Source organism: Sapajus apella, unplaced genomic scaffold (genome assembly GCF_009761245.1).
Source record: "Sapajus apella isolate SASKATOON/1434 unplaced genomic scaffold, GSC_monkey_1.0 scaffold32, whole genome shotgun sequence".
Taxonomy (NCBI): Eukaryota; Metazoa; Chordata; class Mammalia; order Primates; family Cebidae; genus Sapajus; species Sapajus apella.
The window spans coordinates 1,421,000-1,442,754 of NW_022436972.1; the positions used below are offsets into that span (position 1 = coordinate 1,421,000).

Consider the following 21,755-nt stretch of genomic DNA (forward strand, 5'->3'; position numbering starts at 1 on the left):
TTCATTACTTTGGTAGGATTTATTTTACTTCAACCACTGAAAATTCAGCATCCAAACTGAGATATATTATAAGTACAAACCATTTCATCAGATTTCAGTACTTAATATGGGAAAAAAGAATGTCAAATCACATTAGTAATTTTATATTGATGAAATGTTAACATATTTTGAACATACTGCTTTAAAATATTGAATTTTTTTAAATGTTATGCTTTAAGAACAATAATTAGAGGGGAATGTGAGGTCAATGGAGCTGTGTTTATTTTATAAGGTTAAAGATTGAGCATATTTATAGGCTGCTGTAAAAAAGAAAGCCAGGAGAAAGATTAAACATAAAAAAGAGGGGACTTAATTAATGAAGCCTCTCCTGAAAGAGACTTGAAGAGATAACAGGCACATGTGGAAAAACAGATCTGAGAGTTAAGAAGGTAAAGTTCAGAAGCAGACAGACAGAAAGTCCTAGAGAAATCACAGCAGATCATCTCATTTCCTTCATGAAATAACCAAATTATTTGCAGATTATATGGAAGAGGTAGAGTTGGATAAAAGGGTTTGTAATGATGAGGTTTTGGAATAAATCATGAATGATGAAGAACAAAACCCTCACTGGGTCTAACAGGACCCATATGATCAGCCCATGGCCTACCTCCCTGGCCTCAGCCCCTGCGAGGGTTCTAGCTCTCTCTCATCCACCTCCTCCCCCACCCTCAAACTGCCATCCACCTCCAGCTGCTTTCTCTGAGGGTTTACCTGTGTAACACCTACTCAGCCAGGTATCTGTTTAAGGACAACTTCTTCAGTGAAGTCTTCAGCAACACCCAACTCTGCAAAAGGGTAGTTCCCCTTCTCACAACCCCAGACAATACTGTAAGCCAACACCATCCAACAGAAAGATAATGTGAGCCACATGTGTCATTTCAAATGTACCAGTAACTATGTTTAAAAAATAAAAAGAAACAAGTGATTATTATTATTTTTTTTATTTGTTTTTTGAGACTTGAGTCTAGCTCTGTAGTCTCTGCAATGGTGTGATCTCGTTTCACTGCAACCTCCACCTCCCAGGTTCAGATGATTCTCTAGCCTCAGCCTCCCTGGTAGCTGGGATTACAGGCGCTTGGCACCACGCCCTGCTAAATTTTATATTTTGTATTTTGTAGAGACGGAGTTTCACCATGTTGGTCAGGCTGCTCTTGAGCTCCTCAGGTGATCCGCCCACCTCGGCCCCCCAAAGTGCTGGGGTTACAGGCGTGAGCCACCGCGCCTGGCCAAATTACTATTTTGATACAGGGTCTCATTCTTGTTGCCGAGGTTGGAGTGCAGTGGTACAATCACAGCTCACTGCAGCCTCAGCCTCCTGGGCTCAGGTGATCCTCCCACCTCAGCCACTTCAGTAGCTGGCATCACAGGCACATGCTAACATGCCTGGCTAATTTTTTAGAGAGAGATTTCACCAAGTTGCCCAGGCTAGGCTCAAAATCCTAGGCTCAAGAGATTCTGCTGCCTTGGCCTCCCAAAGTGCTGGGATTATAGGCATGAGCCATCATACCTGGTTGAATTTTTAATATTTTATTTAACCCAATAGATCTAGAATATTATCTTGAATCTCCTCTAGATTGTAAACTCCACGAGGATACCACAGCATTCTAAGCTTAGTGTCAGACTACAGGATATGTTAAGATTTCTAACATGGAAAACTTAGGGAAAAAACAAGGTGCCAAATGAATGTTAAAATACAGTGGAAGCAGGCCGGGCGTGGTGGTTCACTCCTGTAATCCCAGCTCTTAGGGAGGCCAAGGCGGACAGTTCACCTGAGATCAGGAGTTCGACACCAGCCTGGCCAGCATTATGAAACCCCTGTCTCTACTAAAAATACAAAAATTAGCCGGGCATGGTGGTGGGCACCTGTAATCCCAGCTACTCAGGAGGCTGAGGCAGGAGAATTGCTTGAGCCCAGGAGGTGGAGGCTGCAGTAAGCTGAGATCATGCCGCTGCACTCTAGCCTCCAAAAAAAAAAAAAAAAAAAAACAGTGGAAGCAAAGGTCACCCAGGGTTGAGGAAGGAGCCAAGGGCATCAGTCACCTGGCTGCAAATGATTAACTCCTTGATCGGATGTCTTTTAAGATTTTTAAATTCTACAAGGGCAGAGACAATCTTGTGTGTGCCACCCAAGTCCAGCACTTCTTAGGTACTTGTTAAATACAACTAAACTCAAAGTCAAAGTTAGAATGTTAAAAATCACATAGAATTGAAAACCGACTTTGCAAAAAATTGTATCAGTGAAAATGTTATAGCAGTAGGGAGATCTTAGCCAATTATCATCTTGCTTTTTTCTAGCTGCCTTTAATTATTCCTGGGCTTAAACCAAGCTAATTTTAGGAGACAGTTAGTTTAGAGTTTAAATGTTAACAGCCCTTCCCCAAAATTCAACTGTCTTTAAAGTAAAGCTAATGAGGGCCCACCAGACTAGGCAACAGAGGAGCCAGAATTCAGCTAAGGTGTAGACATAAACAATTGCCAGCCACTATTCCAGAGGTCACAGGATAATCAACTTCCCCAATTACTCCTGCAGAAAACGTGCAGAAGTACTGGAGATAACATACTGGAGAACCTGAGATTGGCCTTTCGAAATATCAGTTCAGGTTTTTTTATTGGACCCACTGATCACTTCTGTGGCCTCACACAGAAGCCACTCAGAGCATAGGAGGACCATTTCCCACACCCCAGTGATTGTGCTTCCAACCAATTAGCAGCAAGCACCCATTGCCTAGCCTCCCTCACCCCTTCCCCCAGACTACCTTTGAAAATAACCCCCAAATGCTCAGGTAGGCTGATATAGGTAATAATAAAATTCCAGTCTTCTGTTTAGCAAGCTCTATGTGTGTAAAATTCTTTCTCTATTGCAATTCCCCTGACTTGATAAATTGGTTATCTCTGGGCAATGGACAAGAAGAACCCACTGGGTGGTTGCAAAAGAAAAAAGCCACAATACTGAAATAAGACTTAAGTAAAGGTCTCCAATTTATGTGTTCAGTAATTATTTGTCTAAATGATGAAGGTTCTAATAAACAATTAAGTCTTTAAGATTAGCAGCTGAAATCCCAATGGCAAAGGGTATGACAGGTATAAATATTTCCCAGCCTTACCTTACTTTTATCTATAAAGCAAAGTAATAGCTAACAGAACCTTGGAAACTGAGAGGAAATAAAAACACACTCAAAAGTGTTATTTCTATTCTCTTACTCAACAGTCATCAACACATAATACATCTATGTCCAAATGTGGGTTTTCCCCCAACCCCAATACACAAAGCAGTGGATGCCAGCTGGGTGTCCTCTAATTCAATTCAATTCTGACACTATCTACCTGAAGATATCCTCAGATCGCAAAGCTGAGGGCTCAGTCTCCAAGACTGCTCCCCTCTCCCAGACACCAGTCATGCAGGGCTCCGGAAATTCTGACTGACTGGCCTCAATTTAGGGTTCCCATGTCCCCTCTTGGGGTTCATTTGCTACAGCAGCTCACAGAACTCAGGGATACATTTACTTAGGTTTACCAGTTTATTATAAAAGATATCAGAAAGGATACAGATGAAGAGATGCATCCTCTTAGCATATGGTTTCTAATAAGTTTGAGTATCCACGTACTCAGCCTACACCAGATTAACAATAACAACTCTATGGGGAGGAGCTTCCATGCCCTCCCTGGGGATGCCACCCTCCAGGAACCTCCACATGATCAGCTATCCAGCTATCCAGAAGCTCTCTGAACCCTGTCCTCTCGAGCCTTTTATGAAGACTTCATAATGTAGGTATGGTTGGTTAAATTATTAGCCATTGGTGACCAGCTTACTCTTCAGCTCCTCTACCCTCCCTGAAGGTTGGTGGTGGGGCTGACAGTCCTAACCCTCTAATCCAGCCTTTCCAGTGACCAGGGCCCATCCTGAAGCTACCTACGGGCTGCATTCAGTCAACTCATCAGCATACAAAAAGACATGTAGCACTCTGCAGATTCCAAGGAATTTGGGAGTTGTATGCCAGGAAACAGGGATAAAGACCAAATATATATTTCACAGGATCACAGAAGCTTTACTATAGCCAAATACATCTTATGTTATATAACATACTGGTCATCAAAACTTGGCTATCAATACTTTTTACAACTGGCCCCTATTGCATACCTTAGAGCAATTTGTTATTTAAAAGAATTCTAAGATTACTCTTCAAGAAAGAAAACATGAAACCCTCATTTGTTTTACATATGAAGGTGATATTCTTTTAAAGTAGACACACAATGATTGTTTCATAGTATGTTACTTGCCTATTGCCTATTTTCTGCATTTGTATCTATTCCTCATTTCTCCTACTCAGCCTAATTTTTTGAGAAAAAATAATTTTTCCCTGCATAATTTCTCCACTAAGCGAAAGTGACTGTCAAAAGTCAGTCCTAAATCTCCAGGCTGGAAAGATTAAACGTATAAGCTATGCTTACATCCTATCCTCCACAACACTTCTGTTGCTATCTTTCCAGCTATCTTTATCAAGGCTCTGCAGTGGAGTTTTGCAAATAACCAAGGGAGGACAAATTTATGATGAGGCTATTGTCAGTTTACTTCTGCACAAAGCCGTATCTCTATCAAATAGTTGAATCATAAGCCATCAATCTCTTACAGTTCTTATATCTTCCGATAAGAACATGAAACACTTCAAGCTTCTTCACTGGATCAGTTCTCTTTTGCTTTCCCTCTGACCAACAACTGTGCCAAAGATTTGGAGAAGTCTGTGAGCCAAGCCAGATCAAAGCCAATTTGGATCCAATTTGTTCATTTATACATACTGTCGACAAAAAGAGTCAAACTGTAAAATATTTGAAGAGATTTATTCTGAGCCAAATATGAGTGACCATGGCCTGTGACACAGATCTCAGGAGGTCCTGTGAGAACATGTGTCCAAGGTTGTTGGAGTGCAGCTTGGTTTTATACATTTTAGGGAGGCATGAGACATCGATCAAAAAAATTTAAGAATTAGATTCATTTGGTCCAGAAAGGTGGGACAACCACAGGGGTTAGTGGCGGATGGCGTTCCAAGCTATAGGTAAATTTAAACATTTTCTGGTTGACAATTGGTTGAGTTTGTCTTAAAGACCTGGGATCAACAGAAACGAATGCCTGGGTTACGACAAAGAATTGTGGAGACCCAGGTTCTTACTTTCAGAGGAAGCCTTCAGGTAGGCTATAGTAGGTTGCAGTAAAATGTTTCTTATCAGACTTAAAGTCTGTGTTAATGTCAGAGGAGTATAATGAGTCGTATCCAACCCCCATTTCCCAATCATGGCCCAAAATGGTCTCTCAGGTTACATTTTAAAAGACCCCTGGCTGAGGAGGAAGTCCATACAGAGGCTGAGGAGGAAGTCCATTCAGATGGCTGGGAAGGGGAGAGAGTTTAGAGTTTTATTTTTGGTTTACGATATATTAATATATACTGTTTAAGTACTTACACATTCTGCAGTTAGCAAAATAGATAGGATCCCAGCTCTAGGAAGCTAGGTACCCTGCCAAGGGCATTACATGCGTAATTTCCTCAAACTCAACTAAGCAGGTACCATGATCATTTCCCAAATGTTAGGAAATCAAAGTTCTGTCACGATAGTAATTCTAAGGGTAAGTAACAGAATTAGAATTTGACCCCCATTTTAATTTTAATTCCACAGCCAGCTAACTAGTACATGCCAATGCCTGAAGTCAAACAACTCAGGATTCATCCTTTCCTCTTTAAGTCTGTCTAGTCACTTACCTAGTCCAGCCTCCTAGTCATACCTCCTAAATGCCACGTTTCTCCTTCCACTGCCAGCGCACTAGCATTTACTAAGTCCTTACTATGTGGCAATCACTATTCTAATATACATGTTTTGTCAAGTTCTAGCCTCCAAATTCTGAGATGAAAAAACTAATGAACAAAGAGCTTTTAGTGTATGACGGAGCCTGATTCTACCCCAGTTAATCTGAATAGAGAATCCCTGAGCATTCAACCCCTGCATCATAACAGCCTCCAACTTAGTCTGGTTACTGCCCATCTGGAAGCCCACCATCCTCCAGACGCTGCAGATAGCTTTCTGGAATGTGACTGTTATCATGACATTCTCCTGCTTAAAATTAGCAGCTCAGAATCACTGACTGGATAAAGTCCAAATTTCTTAATCTAGTATACAAAATCCTTCATTTTTCTGTTCAAGTCAATTCAGTAAATATTTTAGTGCCCAATGTAAGCAAGAAAAGGTGCCAAGTGATCTGAAATGAATAGTATACATGTCTCTGACTACTACTTCCACCTTGGACACTGGGTCCTTCAGCCAGACAAGCCCATGTGCAAAGCTCAGAATGTAACAGCCTAAAGATACATGCATTTATTTTTAAGTGGTCTGCGCACCACCTTCCTACAATGTATAAAATCCCAAACTAATCTGAAGACTAAGTGCCTATGTGACACCTATTCTTATAGGTCTCCAGGCAGAAATGCTCCCTCTTTTAAGTTCAAATTACTTCAGGGCAACTAGTGGAATAAAAGGATCAGTTTCCAAACAAGTAAACTTCTGGGCAAGAACCAACCCCTGCCATCAATGCCTGGCATGCAGTAGGCACTTAAACAGTGCCTAAATGAATAAATAATGAAAAAATTTCAAAGAAAATGAGAAGACTAGAGGAACAAGATATATGGAGAATGTAACACACAAGGGGACCGAATTAAAAGTAATGTTATTCTACTTTGGTTTTCATTTGGCCTACTTTTACCCCATGGGAAAACTCACATGTGGGACTTGGACAAGCTAAAAAGACAAAACTTTGTTATTCATGGCTCAAGAAAGCTTTGACAAGCCAAAAAAGATATCAGATTCTTGCTTCCTTCTTTACCTGCCAAAATCAATTTTCTAAAGTGGTGTGGGGGTGGGAATAAAATCTAGCAAAGTAAATAAAATTGGTCTACTGGGATCCAACTTTATCAGTGCTGCATCGAAGTACATAAAAAAGAAATATCAAAATCTGTCCTGGGAAGGAGGCCAATTTACAAGTAAGTGCTATTGCCATAAGAATAGTGAAATTCTTAAAGACAGTTCCAATAAGCTGGAGCTCACAAGTGTTCGTCCTCCTGCACCGCCACCGCTTTTCACTCAACTTTGTTTCAGATTTCTGTGCTTTTAAAAAGCATAATATATACAGCAAGGCCCATGCATGAGTGTACTTTAGCTCCTGGCACAAACGAACGTCTGGATCCATAAACTTAAACTGAAATACTAGAAGAAACACTACATGAATCAAAAGTCCTCGTTTAAAACGTGGCATAAAGCTTTGAAAAGCGAGTGATGTACCTCCTGAATGATGCTTTGTGTGCAACTGCTTCCAAAGCAAGATTCGCATTTTTAAATTACTCCCTGGAAGATGTCAAATCTCTCTCCCACCCTCTTCAGCCTAGAGAAGGGGGAGAATTCACAGGCAACAGGCTGGGGCGGAGGGAATGATCTTTCCCCATCCCTTTCCAGAGGAACAAAACCCGATAAAGGCAGCTAGTGCCACTCTGATTGCCAACAACACACACAACCACACAGAGGAAATTTAAACACTCACCCCACCTCTCCCTTCCCTTAAGAAGCAAACGACGCCAAGATCCGCACCGCGGTGGCCGGAACCCGCAAATGCTAACAGCCGGAGGCCGCCCGCCTCCTGGGCGCCTGCAGGCGGCGGGCACCGGGCTCCGACTCTCCCTCCCGGAGCAGTCCCACAGCCGAGTCCACGTTGGCCCTGCAGCCCGAGCGAGCGAGGACAGTCGCGAAGGACTAGAGCTCCGGGGAGAGCCGCGGCGCCGCTCCGGCCGCCTCCCGGGGCGCGGCGCTGCCCCACACCCCGCCGACGCCCGCACCTGAGGCGGCTGCCCGGAGCCGGCGAGAGGGCGCGCAGCGAGGCGGGCAGGGCAAAGTTACTCACTGGGAAAGCGCCGCCGCCCGGGCCGCGCACGGGCTCCCGCCGCCGCTGCCCGGCACCAGCTCCAGCTCTCCGCAGCCCGCTGAGGGAGCGGAGAACCAGCCCGGCTCCGCTCAGCCGCCGCAGCAGCCGAGGATTTCCTGGCAAGAAACAAACTCTCGCCAAGACTTCACTTCTCAACCGCCCCTGCTGCCTTCCCGGGGGCCAGCGCCAAGGCCAAGCGGCCCAACCCGCACCCTGGCCAATCGGAGGCAGCACAGGGCGGGAGGGGGTGGGCCAGAGGGCGGCTCCGCCTATCCGAGAGCTCGGTAGGCGGGCCAGAAGAGGGACCGTCACTCCGGGGTTAGAGTGAGACCACTCCGCCCTCGCTGCCCGCCTCCCCCACCCGCCCCGGGCTGTCCCCGCCGGCCGCCTGATTCCCCTGCGGAAGCCCCGCTGGTGAGGTGCCTGCGCGCACCCTCGGCAGCCTCCAGGAATGGCACAGCCGGGGAGGGAGTGAACATCCAGGAAAATCGCGGGGAGGGGTGGGGGAGGAGAACAGGTGGCGCAGGAAAGCAGAAACATAGGTGCGCAGGACCACAGGACAGCTGGAGTAGGGCAGGGTCGGGGCCGGCGGCCAGGGGAGAAGAAGGGTCGATTCGCGAGGAAGCGCACCTGAGGGAGCGCGGCGAGGGCCGGGACGCAGGGAGCAGGGCGGAGAGCGAGCCCGGGTGGTGAAAGGTTGCCGAGGCGGGGGCTGGGCACCTGGGAACAAAGGTGAGGGCGGGTTCCGCAGGTGAGGAGGGTTGAGGAGCCACTGGGGTAAGGGAAAAAGGACGTCCACTGCGGGAGAGGACGCGCTCCGGGGGTATAAGGAATTCTAGGACCGAAGAAAGGATGAGATGGGAAACAGTTTGCTTCCAAACTCTCACTCCCTCAAAGGAGAAAGACATTTCTTTCCTGCCCTTTTTTGACCCAGTTGAGAATGCAGCTGCAAGCTCCCCGGTCAAATACCGCCTTCAACCGTAGTGTTCTGTTGTGACTCATCTCGCACATCACCCCCTCTCTCTCCAAGGTGTGTTGACCCACTAGAGCCTAAGCCTGTGGTCCCACGGAAGGCCCGGGAGGGCCGAGGTCCTGGGAAGGGCCACCCTGGGTCGACACCGCCCCAGTGGGGCAGTTGGGCCTATTTCGGATTTGCCACTGTGAAGGGAAGTGATTTGGGGGCGTCAGGTAAGGCCCCGCTCCTTCGCCATCACCTGGTGAAAGGTATCAATGCTGAGCTGGGACGCCCGCAGGCAGGTCTGGGCCTCGGGGTAAAGCGGTGCTGGCCCAGCCCTCTGCCCCTCCTGCGGCGGTTGGCCTCGCTGGGGCGCCCAGGTGAGCCAAGGGGCGGTGAGCCACCTCCCACCCCGAGCCGGGGCGGGGCTTGGGGGCGGAGCCTCATGCCCCGCCCCGCCGTTGGGCCCTGTCGCGCCGCTGCGGCTCCTCCTCTCTCCTTCCGTCCTCCGCGCCTTCCGTCCGTCGGTCCTTCCTTCCTGCTTCGCCTCCACGCCTCGCGCTATGGGGCAGAGCCCCCGATACGCTAGCACCACCTGAGGATCCGGAAACCGCCTCCACGATGGAAGAGGACCAGGAACTGGAGAGGTAACGGCCAAGGAGGAGGCGGGCGAAGCGGGCCGCGCCCAAGGGGAGCGGGTGGCCGAGGGGCACGCGGCCCGGCCTGGCAGCCCAGGCCTGACTCCGGGCCCAGCGAAGAGGCATGGAGAGAGAAGGGGGAGGAGACTTGAATGTGTTTCAGTTGAGAGGCTGAAAGGTACGCTAGCTATCAAGGAGGGAAGACAAGTTGGGAGATCAGAGTTAAGTCCCCAAACTGCCCACCCCCATTAGAAGGGCAGCATGTAAAATCACGCCCCGGGCCTCTGCTCCTTGAGGACGGTACTGATGCCTCTGGCCCTGTAACTACGGCTCACTTTCCTTCTTTGTGCAGACTGCTCCTAAAGCCACTCCTCTGTGCACTGAGCTCTTATCCTCCCTCCTGCTTGACTCCTGGACCTGCCATTCTCCTAGTTTCCTTCTCTTGCAAAATGGAAGCTGCATTCCATTTTGGGCCTGCACATTGATCATCTGTATCCTCTATTTTTATGCTGGAGCAATCGGGATTTCTATGCCTTTCAACCCCATTTTCATCCTCTAGCAGGGCCCATCCTATTCCAATCTTATCCCTTGCTTGTGACTCTACCAAAGAATATTTTTGCAAACACTTAAGTTTGTGTTTTTCTAAGAAAGCTCCCCTTGTGGCCGGTGTGGATGGTCAAATGGAGCATGGAAAAACCGGAGGCAATAAATTAAATATTTATTGATAGAGCTTGTGGAGGCAGGAAAATGAGAGGCAAATAGTTCTGTGTAGCTGGAGTAGAGTAATAACGTGTTGCAATGTGATACAGTAAATGAAAAAAGCTAGTTACAAAACCATATTCAGTATGATCTCATTTTTATAAAAAATATGTGTGTAGAAAAATATCTGGATTGAAGACCTCAATGGCTGAAGGCGAGAGGAAGACAGCCCTGGAAATGGTCCAGGCAGCTGGAACAGATAGACACTGTGTGACATTTGTATTGCACGAGGAGGACCATACCCTAGGAAATTCTCTGCGTTACATGATCATGAAGAACCCGGAAGTGGAATTTTGTGGTTACACTGCGACCCATCCTTCAGAGAGCAAAATTAATTTACGCATTCAGACTCGAGGTGCCCTTCCAGCTGTTGAGCCATTTCAGAGAGGCCTGAATGAGCTCATGAATGTCTGCCAACATGTGCTTGACAAGTTTGAGGCCAGCATAAAGAACTATAAGGATCAAAAAGCAAGCAGAAATGAATCCACATTCTAGTCCCTTATGCAGTATACAAGGAGAACTGTCCTCTAGGATATTCTCTTCCTGATGGTGCAGAACTCAGAATTAGAAGTTTGTGATCAAAGCATACTCTGTCCTTCAGAAAGGCATGATTCTAGCTGTTGACCCCTTGCAGCTGTTGGAATCTCTGCAAGAACCTCTGTATTCTAATAAATTCCCTCTTTTATTTAAACTAGTTTGACTGGTTTGTGTTCCATGCAAACAAATGGTCCTCGAGGATGACTTTTTTTTTTCTTTCAATTAAGCCAGCATGGAAAATGAGGAAACTGAGAATATTAGACGCCTAGGCAAGAACTGTGATCATGGGAATTAAAAGGAGTATATATCCATGTCTGTAATTGGGGTGGTAGGGGTAAAGATAGAGACAAAAAGCATGACTCCAGTTAGACTGTGGTTGGTTTAAAAAAAGAAAAGGATAGGGTGGGGACTTGGCTTGTTGCTAAACTTTTTTGCTTTTAAAGAATTACATCATTTGCTGTGACTGGTAGACTGGGCAAGGGTGGGGAATAATATGAAACAATTGTGAGAATTCTGGGTTTACATGAGAGTTTTAGGTGGTATCAGCCTCCATCTTTGAGGCATTTACAGGAAGGTTACCAGTTTACTGCTTGAATTTCAGGATATAGATGTTTAGTCATGATCTTAGTAAGGTAAGACATTTTGATTATGTTACAGGAGAAAATTGGGATGACTAGATAACATTTTCAGTCCTTAGGTAGGTGTAGCCTAGAGTAACATAGAAGCCCTATTTGAAAAAAGGTAAAGCCAAGGAGAAGGAAAATTCCATGTAGGGGAAATGACCGTTCTGGAAAACACATACCCCATCTGCCAGTGCGCTGCGCTTTGAGGCCTTGTTTATGCTACACCCACTTCCTGGGGCAGTCTCACTCCTGCCATACTCTTAAGTCAAAATTTATGTGTCGGGCCCCCCAGCCTAGTTTGGGTACTTCTTTGTGCTCTCATTACACCCTGTGTTTCCTGGCCTTGGCATTTACTATGCTATTGGTAGTGCTTGTCTACCCAGTATACCAACTCGCAGGTCAGCATCATTCTGGTACCTGGAACACCTGACAGGTGGTGGACACTTGGTAAATACTCTGTGAATTCATGTAATTAGTTATGGCATGCAGCTTTTCAGTCACTCAAACCTGACCTCTTATACTAGCCTGCCACAGAGCCTACATTTCTTACACGCCATCAACTTCTTTAAAGATATTTCCATATTTTTGAGCACTAGTATGTCCGACGCCTTGGGGGTAGATATATAGCTATGGTGGATGAGACAGAGTAAGTCCTGTTTTCATAAAGGGTGTGTTATAATAAGAGCCCCTTTTAAAAAAAAAAAATTGTGAAGCTCAGTATGGTGGCTCACGCCTGGGAAGCCAAGGTGGGAGGATCACTTGAGCCCAGGAGTTTGAGACAAGCCTGGGCAACATAGGGAGACCCTGTCTCTACAAAAAATAAAAATAAAAAAGCTAGCCAGGCGTGGCGGCACATGCCTGTAGTCCCAACTGCTTGGGAGGCTGAGGTGAGAGAATAGCTTGAACCCAGGAGATAGACGATTCAATGATCCATGATCACAGCACTATACTCCAGCCTGGGTGACAGAGTGAGAATCTGTCTCAAAAAATATATAAAACTAAAAACTTGTAAAAAGCAACAAATGTAGGGTCAAGATAGAAAACATGAGACAGGAGTCTACTTTAGGCATGGGAGTTAGGAAAGGTGTCCCGGAGATTACAGGGAGAGAGCTGGCTGTGCAAAGAGGCGAGAAAATGCATTCTGGGGGTATAGCATGTGCAAAGATCCTGAAGCAGAAAACTCGTGGTGTGAGGAACTGAAGATATTGGAAGAAGATTTGCATGTTTGTAGCACGGTATACAAGGGGAAGGGTCTGTCCTCGAGCTCATGGGAGGAAGAGGTGTGGTAGTAGGGATTTTGGATTTTAAGTGCAGTGGGAATGACATCTTCGTTACTTTGATTACCGTGTAGGGAGGAGATGAATTGTAGGGAGGCTGGAGTAGAGGCAGAGAGAGACACTGTAAAGAGTTGAAGTGACCTACCTGGAGGGTTGGAAGCTAATGATGGAGAAGAGAAGGTAGGTGTGAGGTATATTTTAGAATTGTCAAAGAATTGGTACACCTCAGGAATTGGATGGAAGATGAAGAATGAGAAAGATGACTACTCCCTAGCTTTAGGGCCAATTACTGAAATTGGAAAGCTAAAAATGGAAAATAGATTGGGAGGTGGAAAAGATAGGAGTCAAAAGTTTCGTTTTGAACATTGTAAGCAGTGGCTATGTGAGTTGGAGATCGCAGAATAGATCTAAGCTGGAGACAAATTTTGTGAGTCCTTGCCATAAAGATGACAAATTGATTAACAAAATAGAGGGTGACAAAGCGGGCCCAGAACCAAGCCCTAAGCAACTTCAGTATTTAAAGTTTGGGTCAATGCAATGATAGAAAAAATGCAAAAGTAGAGTGTAGAAGCCAAGACTTTCAAATGGGGAATAGAAAAATGTCACCTGGAGTTAACATGGAGGTCACCGGCCTGTAGCAGCATTAGTTTACTGCCTAAGAAGAGTAAACATTAACACACATACAGAGGAATGGCTTAGTTTGGTTTTCCAATAAAAGAATCGTGAAGACGCTGCAAGAGGTGAATTTAGGCAGGAGCAGGGATGTCACAGGAGAAGGATGGAGAATATTCTCTTATGGTGATATAAATTCTGGAAAGTCAGTGCTTGTTTGAGGGCATTAGCCTTTGAAGATATATGGAAACTCGAAAAGGATGTGGAAAAGGTTTAAAAACTTCTTTGCCTCTCCCAAAACTTTGCCTGTGGGGATTGTAAATGGAATTACTTACATGGAGTTTAATTCCTCTGAGCCAAGACCTGTCAGGAGATGACAACAGAGTTTAATTAATGGACAACAAGGTACAGACTGATGATAGTAGATAAAGTACAGTGAGAAACACATCCAAAGGCTACCACTCACTGCATCACATGACTTCATTGCACCTAAAAGGATTTAGACTGATCATACAGCATGCAGTCTTGAGTCTCTTTAGGGTGGCCATAAACTCACAGGTTCATGTGAAACACCTGCAGAAGGCAGTTAGGTGAAGGGAAGGAACTGAAAACCGGGCAGGCATGTTAATCAAGAGTCTTGTATATGTGAAAGGAATCTGCATAGTCTGACCAGGGACCTGAGGGAAAGCTGAGTTGGTCCAAAAAGGGCCAGGGAGGAGATGAATATGAATCATACTCATACATAACTGTAATGTGCATTTGATTTTCACTCCAGTAGCATTTCATTCTAAATAAACTCATGCCAGTGATTCAAGATCAGAAGTTCTTCAGCTGTAAAGTACTATGACTTTTTAAAAGCCAATTATTAAATAATAATATATACCAAAGGTTTTTAATGTATTGTAATTCTGAATACTAGCTGGCCTTTTTTATTTTCAAAGTAATTTACAAGCTAATTATTTATAAATTGCGTATAGCTGTAACATCTAAGTACCCAGTTGACATAATGCACAGGTTCATACAATCTCTAGAGATGGAAAGGTGTCTCCATACAAAGTGGTCTTTTCAGTACTGACCCAGAGTGTCTTGCATCTCAAGATACATGAAAGCATATCAAGTTCCATGGCCTTCCACTTCCCATCCTTCTGTTAGTTTCCCTTAAACATGTTACTCAGATTTTAGATGGTCTCGAAATCACTAGACAAAAGTCATCTTTTTGGTTAGCATGATTTAAAGTCATTCTTTGTAACAACCTTTAAACTGGGCTCTTAGGAAGTTTACCCAAATCTACCCATCTGCTTTCAAGTACATATTAAGGCCCCCAAACCCAGACATTTTCTGCTCAAATTCTTAATGTTGCTTTTTCTTCTGCTGCCTTATAAACTATTCTGGTACAGTTACTGTGTGGATCCGGTTTTTTTGTCTTTTTTTTTCATGGTGAATCCTTCTCAAACTTGTATTACTAAATCTCTTAATTATTTATACAGTAAGTATATACCTCATAGGAGCACAGAGCTGAGAAATGGTGGAAATAAGAGAATATGAGTCTGTCCTGAAAAGCCTTATGTGGTTTTGGAAAACGCAGACTAAGAGCTGTACACATGAAAAAGAAAAAAGGAAGTGCCCAAATGTGCAGTGTAGAGTATTATGTGATGAATGCAGAATGGGATGGGTAAAAGACACTACAGAAGCATCATGAGCACCCATTCTGTCGGCCACTGAAGATCGCAGAGAATTAGTGGCTTATAAAATATCAATAACTGGAATAAATGGTTTCCTTTTTCCCAGTGTAAGAGAGCTATTGATTCTTGAGCCAGAACTGCCATAAAGTTTTTAGTTTTTTTGGTTTTTGTTCCATGTCATGTGCAGAATGGATGAGTGGAAGGAAACTGGAAGACAGCAGTGTGTTGGGGACATTTGTAATAGTCCAGGTATAATGTAAGTGGGGCATAGTTGTAAGAGAGGAGATAAAAGAATGGATTAAAAAAATGCTTAAAAGAAGTAACTTGGAGACAGATTCTATATGGGGTGAAGGTCGTAGAAGAGTTGCAGATGACCCCAAACGCCTCATTTCCAGGTTCACTTAACTACCCCTTTGTTTATCCTACCACTCCCTCATAGCCAAAAACCGGTAAGGCAGGATTTATCATTTCTTCTTTCCAGCCTGTCCTTACTAATAGGAGTTAGTGGGTGCAACCACCCTTACCTCCTTCCCAGACTCATATCAGAAAAATTCATGTCTTTTACAAGGTTATGAAGCCAGGGCTACAGATGTGGAAATTGAGAGTGGGAGAGGAGATCAGGGCAGTGAACAGCCTGGCTCTTGCTGTCTGTGCTCACCAAGTTGCCTGCTTCACAGGGAATGTTTTCATTCATTCGTTCCATAAAGATCATTGAACACATAGTATGTGGAGGCACAGCTTAGGGACCAGGATACATCAGTGAACAAGTTGACCCACATGCAGTTTATTTTCTAATGGCAAAGTTAAACAATAAAGAAACAAATGCAAACAAATTGAATTTCAGGTAGTAAAACAATGATGACAAGGAGAAAACACAGATTGAGTAGTTAAGAAAGGCCTTTCTGAGGAGGTGACATTTAAGCAGAGAAATACAAGAAGAGAGAGACCAAGGGTAAAAGGGAATGAGCTCAGAATTTTTTTTTAAACTTGAGCTTAGATTATTCAGCAATGAAAGCAAAATTATGAACTTTTCTAGAGGAGTAAATTGTACATTTCAGCCTTGTGTGAGTTTGTGATTTTTATTAGTGCCTAAATTTTTATCATCTGTGTTTAATCTGTATATGTGTTTACCTAACAATTATAATAAAGAGTATTGAACTACTCTGTGGGAAGGAGGAGGATATGTAGGATATTAGAGGTATTTTCGATTGGTTGATATATGTATGTATATTGGAGGGGCTTATTTTAATGGAACTTTTCTCTTTTAGAAAAGTACCTTTTTTTTCTTTCTTTTTTTTTTTTTTTTTTTTGAGACAGTCTGTCTGTTACTCAGGCTGGAGTGCAGTGGTACAATCTCAACTCACTGCAGCCTCGACCTCCCAAGCTCAAGCAGTCCCCCAACCTTAGCCTCCTGAGTAGCTGAGACTACAGGCTTGTGCCACCATGCCTGGCTAATTTTATTTTTTTTTTGTGGAGACAAAGTCTCACCATGTTCCCCAGGCTGGTCTTGAACTCCTGGACTCAAGTGATCCTCCTGCCTCAGCCTCCCAAAGTGCTAGGATTATAGGTGTGAGCCACCATGCCCAGCCAAAACAGACCTTCCTTAGGAATGGAAGTTGATAGGTGTGGGATCCTGGGTATCTTTTCAGTAAGCATAGGCATAGCAAACAGGCAGTGTAACATCGGAGTTAAGAGCTATTGGAATCACACTGCCTGGGTTTTGATCCTGGCTCTAGACTTTAGCCATGTGACCTTTGTATACACTGTTTGACCTCTTTGTGCCTGAGTGTCGTCTTCTGTAAATTGGGATAACAATAATACCATATAGGGATGTTATAACTGTGAATTTAGATAATGTATTCAAAGTGCTTAGGACAGTACCTGAACTGTAAAGTATGCTCTCAGTCAATGTTATCTATTAATGTTATTATTGTAATATCGTTGATGTTGAATAAGCTAGGTTGGCTTATATTTCTTCAGGGTGAAAACTTTGAAACAAAAAATCTGTTATTTTTCTGTTTACTTCCGTCTAGAATATGAATTTGAGGACCACTGTTTGGAAGGTTATCAATCTGTTAAAGCCATAGCTTTTAAGAAAAATACTTTAAAATAGCATTCTTATTAATAGGATATAGAAAAAAAATCATAGACAAACTGTGTTTCTCTTTTTAAAAAGAAATTAAGATTCTGATGGAACATTCATAATCTTTCTTAAGCTTTAAGATAAAGGTTAAGCAGAAAGAAAAGCAAGTTCTATAGCAGATGGATACCTGGCTTGGTGCCAGGTATCTGGAATATTGGTAGGAAGCCAGGGCTCAATTTAGGTCAGTTGATTGTAAAAACTGCATTAAAAAGACTATATTGATTTTTTTTTTTTTTGAGACAGAGTCTCACTCTGTCACCCAGGCTGGAGTACAGTGGTGTGATCTCAGCTCACTGCAATGTCCACCTCCCGGGTTCAAGCAATTCTCCTGCCTCAGCTTCCTGAGTAGCTGGGACTACAGGCGTGTGCTCCCATGCCCAGCTAATTTTTGTATTTTTTAGTAGAGATGGGATTTCGCCATACTGGACAGGCTGGTCTCGAACTCCTACCCCATGATCCACCTGCCTGGGCTTCCCAAAGTGCAGGGATTATAGGTGTGAGCCACCATGCCCAGCCCAATTTTTTAAATCTAGTACTGTTCCTCAGCATATTCCCTGTCTGTTATGCAAGGCATTTAGCAGAGCTCAAAAAGAAAAGCTACATTGGTGCTTTTCCAAGTTTTAGCTTCCTGACTTGAGTCAAACCTAAAAAAAAATCATAAATAATATCCCCCGCACCCCCGTTCTATTAAAAGGACTCTAAGAGAAAATCCAGCAGCCTGAAGCATCTAATCAGGCAGAGACTGTACTAGTTGGCTTAAACAACAGCTTGGGGTTACAATTTTTATTTTTATATTTCATGGGTGGGAGAGACTTTCTTTTTCTCTACTGACCTCTTTCAAGGCAGTATTGGCAAAGGGTGGGGACTCTGAAGTCAGAGGGCCTGGTGGCTCTACACTTCGTGTCTTACGAATATGGGCAAGTGACTTAACCTTTCTGAGCCTCAGTTTCCTTACCTATAAAATTAGGCTAATAATAACACCTACTACACAGGGCTATTATTGTGAAAAATAAATGAAATAAAGCACCTAACACAATTTCTGGTACACTTAAATACTCAAACATTAGCTACTGCTATTGATATATAGCAGGTTGTTGTTCAAGCCAGTTAGCGGTAGTTAAACTAATGGTCTTCATAGTACAGGTTGTGTCTCATCCATAGGAGCCCTCCTGGCTGACTGCATGAGCTGCCCCCCAACCCCCTGCCATCCCACAGCATCACCTGTGACTCTTGCCATGCTGGACGTCTCACTTCTTTTATTTATATAAGCCTAACATTACCATTTCAGTGCCGTGGCATTTGCTCTTTACTTCTGAACCTTTCTATCCCTAAATCTTCACATGCCCTGTCCCTTTCCAAAGTTGTCTGCTCAGAGAGACCATCCTTGACTGCATATTAGTCCATTGCTGCATAACAGATTATCCCACAACTTAGTGGCTGAAAGCAACAAATATTTCTCAGTTTCCGTGGGTCAAGAATCTGAGTGGAGCTTAGCTGGGTGATTCTGACTCAGGGTGTCTGACAAGGCTGTAGTCAAGATGTCATCCAGGCTGCAGTCTCAAGGCTTGCATGGGAGAGGATTTACCCACAAGCTCACTTATATGGGGCTGCCTCGTGCCATGGTGGCTGGCTTCCTGACAGAGAGAACCCAAGGCAGAAGCCAGTCTTTTTCTACCCTGCTCTCAGAAGTGGCATCCCTTTGCCTCTGCTCTATTCTGTTGGTTAGACATGAGTCAGTAAGTCCATCCGACACTTAAGAGGAGGGGAGTACATGAGGTTCTGAATACCAGGATGTAGGTATCCCTGGCACCATCTTAGAGGCTGCTTACCCATCGCCTTCTCTAAAGTGGCATATGCACCCACATACAAACCTCCATCACTCTCTATTCCCTTACCTTGCTATATTCCTTCATAGTACTCATTGTCAACTGACATTATATGTTCATCTATCTATTGTCTAACTCTACTTGAAAAGTAGCTCCTTGGTGGCAAGGGTTTGCCGTTGTTTGCTTCTGAATCCCCAGCACTTAAAACCGGGTCAGGCACACAGTAGGCTTTCCTTAATGTTTATTCAGAAAGTGAATGAATGTACGCATGATTACATACCAGTGTCAGAATATGCGTGCCACAATAGGAAGAAGGACTGATGATTTGTTATGACATTATTTTGTACACTTATCAGCTGACACTTGCAACTCAGAAAGCCACCTCTGTAAGAAGCTTCAAGAACACAAAAAATTATTGAGACAAGGAACCATGCCTATCTTTTGGCTTCAGTGGGAGGAGGAGCTGGGGGGAGTAGGGGGTAAGCATCATAGAGAGCCTTGCTAAGGGTGGTTATGCTTTATATTCTTTTCATTTTTGTCTTCTCTGTGTCCTCAAGAGCCTCTAACACTGCTATCTTCACCACCTTGATCCCATGCTTCAGCTGTTATCTTGTCCCCTGTTGGTCAAAAAAGGTAGAGTACCTCCCACTTGAAGTTGATTGATGGACATTTTTACTTTGCAACAGCAGTATGGGAGAGTGATACGGATTTTCCTTGGGAAAATCCCCACAGAACTCTAGTAGAGAAAAAGCTGTAGGATTGTTTTTTTGAATACCATGACGTGGAACTGAGGGATTTGATTCCAAGGTATACTGTTTTTTCAATGCCAAATAGTACACTCATTTCCTAACCAGCTATTTCGTAAATCTATGCCATTTACTACACATAGCATTGCTTTGAAAAAATAACAGAATGCATGCATTTGTTTTCCCAGCAGCTATTTAAGGTTCCTTTGTCTTCCAGGTGCCAGGAGTGCAAAGACAAATTTCATTTTGTGCCCACCTTCACAGAGTTTGCAATCCAACTAGACCAAAGAGCTGTGTAGTATTAAATTCCTGAAGAATAGGTGTCATTTATTCCAACTCTTTCACCTCATTAAAATTGCAACCCCCCTCCCTCCACCCAGCACTCTTACCTGGTAGTATTTTTTTCTGTAGCACTTACCTTCTAACATACGTATAATTTACCTATGTATTGTATTTGTTATACATTGCCTTCCCCTCTATTCCTCAAACACACACACTGTAACATAAGCTCCATGAAAGCACAAATTTTTGTTTGAAGGTTCACTGATGTATCCATAGCCCCTGGAACAATGCCTGGCTTGTAGCAGGTGTTCAAAAAATGTTTATTGAGTGAATGAATAGAAGATTGATTCTGTATTATTTTTTTATTAAATACCCCAAAAGCTGAACTTGAATTTAAAAATGGAAATAACTATTCTATAAGCTTTGAATTGAGAACCACAAATTTGTGGTTGTCTTCAACTCCATAGTCTGTCACATGTAGATGACAATATATAGACTAGGCCTGTCCAGAAGGAGTCAGACCTAGAGGTTCATTTAGGCAAAGGGTGACCAGAACAGGCAAAGATAGAATGCCAGAGGAGTAGGCTATGCAGTAGGAACCAAGCAGATCTGACAGTTATTGCTAGGTAGATGACTCCAGAGCGAAGAATTCGGCATGTTGTTTATACACACATAAGAAGGCAGGGCTTTGTATCTAGAAGGTCAAACTTGGCTGCATTGTATCTCACATTAGTGAGAACTGACCCCACCCGCCTCCCTCCCCGCTCCCCAAAGGCTGACAATGTTGGTTTTGTGAGCACCTGTTCTACCCATATACCTACTGTGTGGTTTCAGATTTGGGGAATTCACAAACCAATAATATTTCAAAAAAATCTAATGGGGTGAAAGGATGTGGTATTGCTTAAGTTTTATTTTGCCCTTGCTTTGTGAAATGGACTTTCCCTCACTTCAGTGGAAAATTGCCAGAAATCTCAGTCTTTATTTAGGTGACCTAAAGCCCTCGAAGGATAAAACAAAGACTGAAAGCATTCAATAATTTGATGTCTCTTGTGCCATTTTTATCATGTTAGCTCCACAATAAGATGAACAGACTCTTGCACTTTTCCCTTGGGTCTTCATGAGCATTTGCCTACAACTGTTAATAAGTTACATGGAATCTACGAATAAATTTTCATTGGAACTCAAATTTCAAGTGAAGGATCGCCCAACTTTGCGATCCCTCGTCTAACGTTATTTCAGATCCTGCTTTGCTTCTTTCCTCTGTTCTGCATACTTAAACATAGGCACTGGTGCTTGGAATACTTAACAAGGGAGGTTTTTGTTGTTGTCATTGCTTCCAAATGGGATTAAAATAAAATTGGTAATATAAGCTTCTTTTATCACCTCATTCACCCGTGAAGATGAAGAGTAAAAGAGTACCATCATCTTGTTCTTGTCAGAGTAAATGAGTTGGATTTATGTTCTTTATCAGACCTTGTCATCGAAGCCTTCTAGACTTGATTCTACTTTTTATTCTAGTTTTACTTCTGCTTTTTGTTTATTGGTTTGTTTGCATGGCAAAGATTGCAGTTTGTCCTTAAATGGCTGAAAAATATTAGGGATTCTAGGGATTTATGATTAGCTTGTTTCTAATCATAAGCAAAGATTGCATTTTGTCCTTAAATGGTTGGAAAACATTAGAG

At 43.5% G+C, this 21,755-nt stretch overlaps 3 protein-coding genes across 5 annotated transcripts in view; 2 read left to right on the forward strand and 1 right to left on the reverse strand.

Moving 5' to 3' along the window:
* Positions 1-8,175, reverse strand: part of LNX2 (ligand of numb-protein X 2) — a 73,068-nt gene extending 64,893 nt beyond the window's left edge. Inside the window, exon 1 of one of the 2 annotated variants that reach the window (XM_032294378.1) lies at positions 7,973-8,175. The gene's annotated coding sequence lies outside the window, so the exon portion shown is untranslated. Of the gene's footprint in view, positions 1-7,615; positions 7,919-7,972 lie in introns of those variants that run through there. The other variant, XM_032294377.1, reaches the window with a different exon arrangement.
* Positions 8,176-9,384: 1,209 nt separating this feature from the next.
* LOC116562246 (protein POLR1D) overlaps positions 9,385-21,755 on the forward strand; it is a 45,839-nt gene continuing 33,468 nt past the window's right edge. The window contains exon 1 of one of the 2 annotated variants that reach the window (XM_032294381.1): positions 9,385-9,595. In XM_032294381.1, coding sequence (XP_032150272.1) covers positions 9,570-9,595 — 26 coding nt within the window. In that variant the 5' untranslated portion in view covers positions 9,385-9,569. Of the gene's footprint in view, positions 9,596-12,461; positions 12,963-21,755 lie in introns of those variants that run through there. The other variant, XM_032294382.1, reaches the window with a different exon arrangement.
* LOC116562245 (DNA-directed RNA polymerases I and III subunit RPAC2) lies at positions 9,448-11,039 on the forward strand. The gene is made up of 2 exons (XM_032294380.1): positions 9,448-9,595; positions 10,465-11,039. The coding sequence occupies exons 1-2, from the start codon at positions 9,570-9,572 to the stop codon at positions 10,838-10,840; spliced, it is 402 nt and encodes a 133-aa protein (XP_032150271.1). The 5' UTR covers positions 9,448-9,569; the 3' UTR covers positions 10,841-11,039.

Coding starts and splice junctions, on each gene's coding strand:
- LOC116562245 (XM_032294380.1), top strand. CDS start 9,570: ATGGAAGAGGACCAGGAACTGGAGAG. Junction 9,596..10,464: donor GAGGACCAGGAACTGGAGAG/GTAACGGCCAAG, acceptor ATATGTGTGTAG/AAAAATATCTGGATTGAAGA.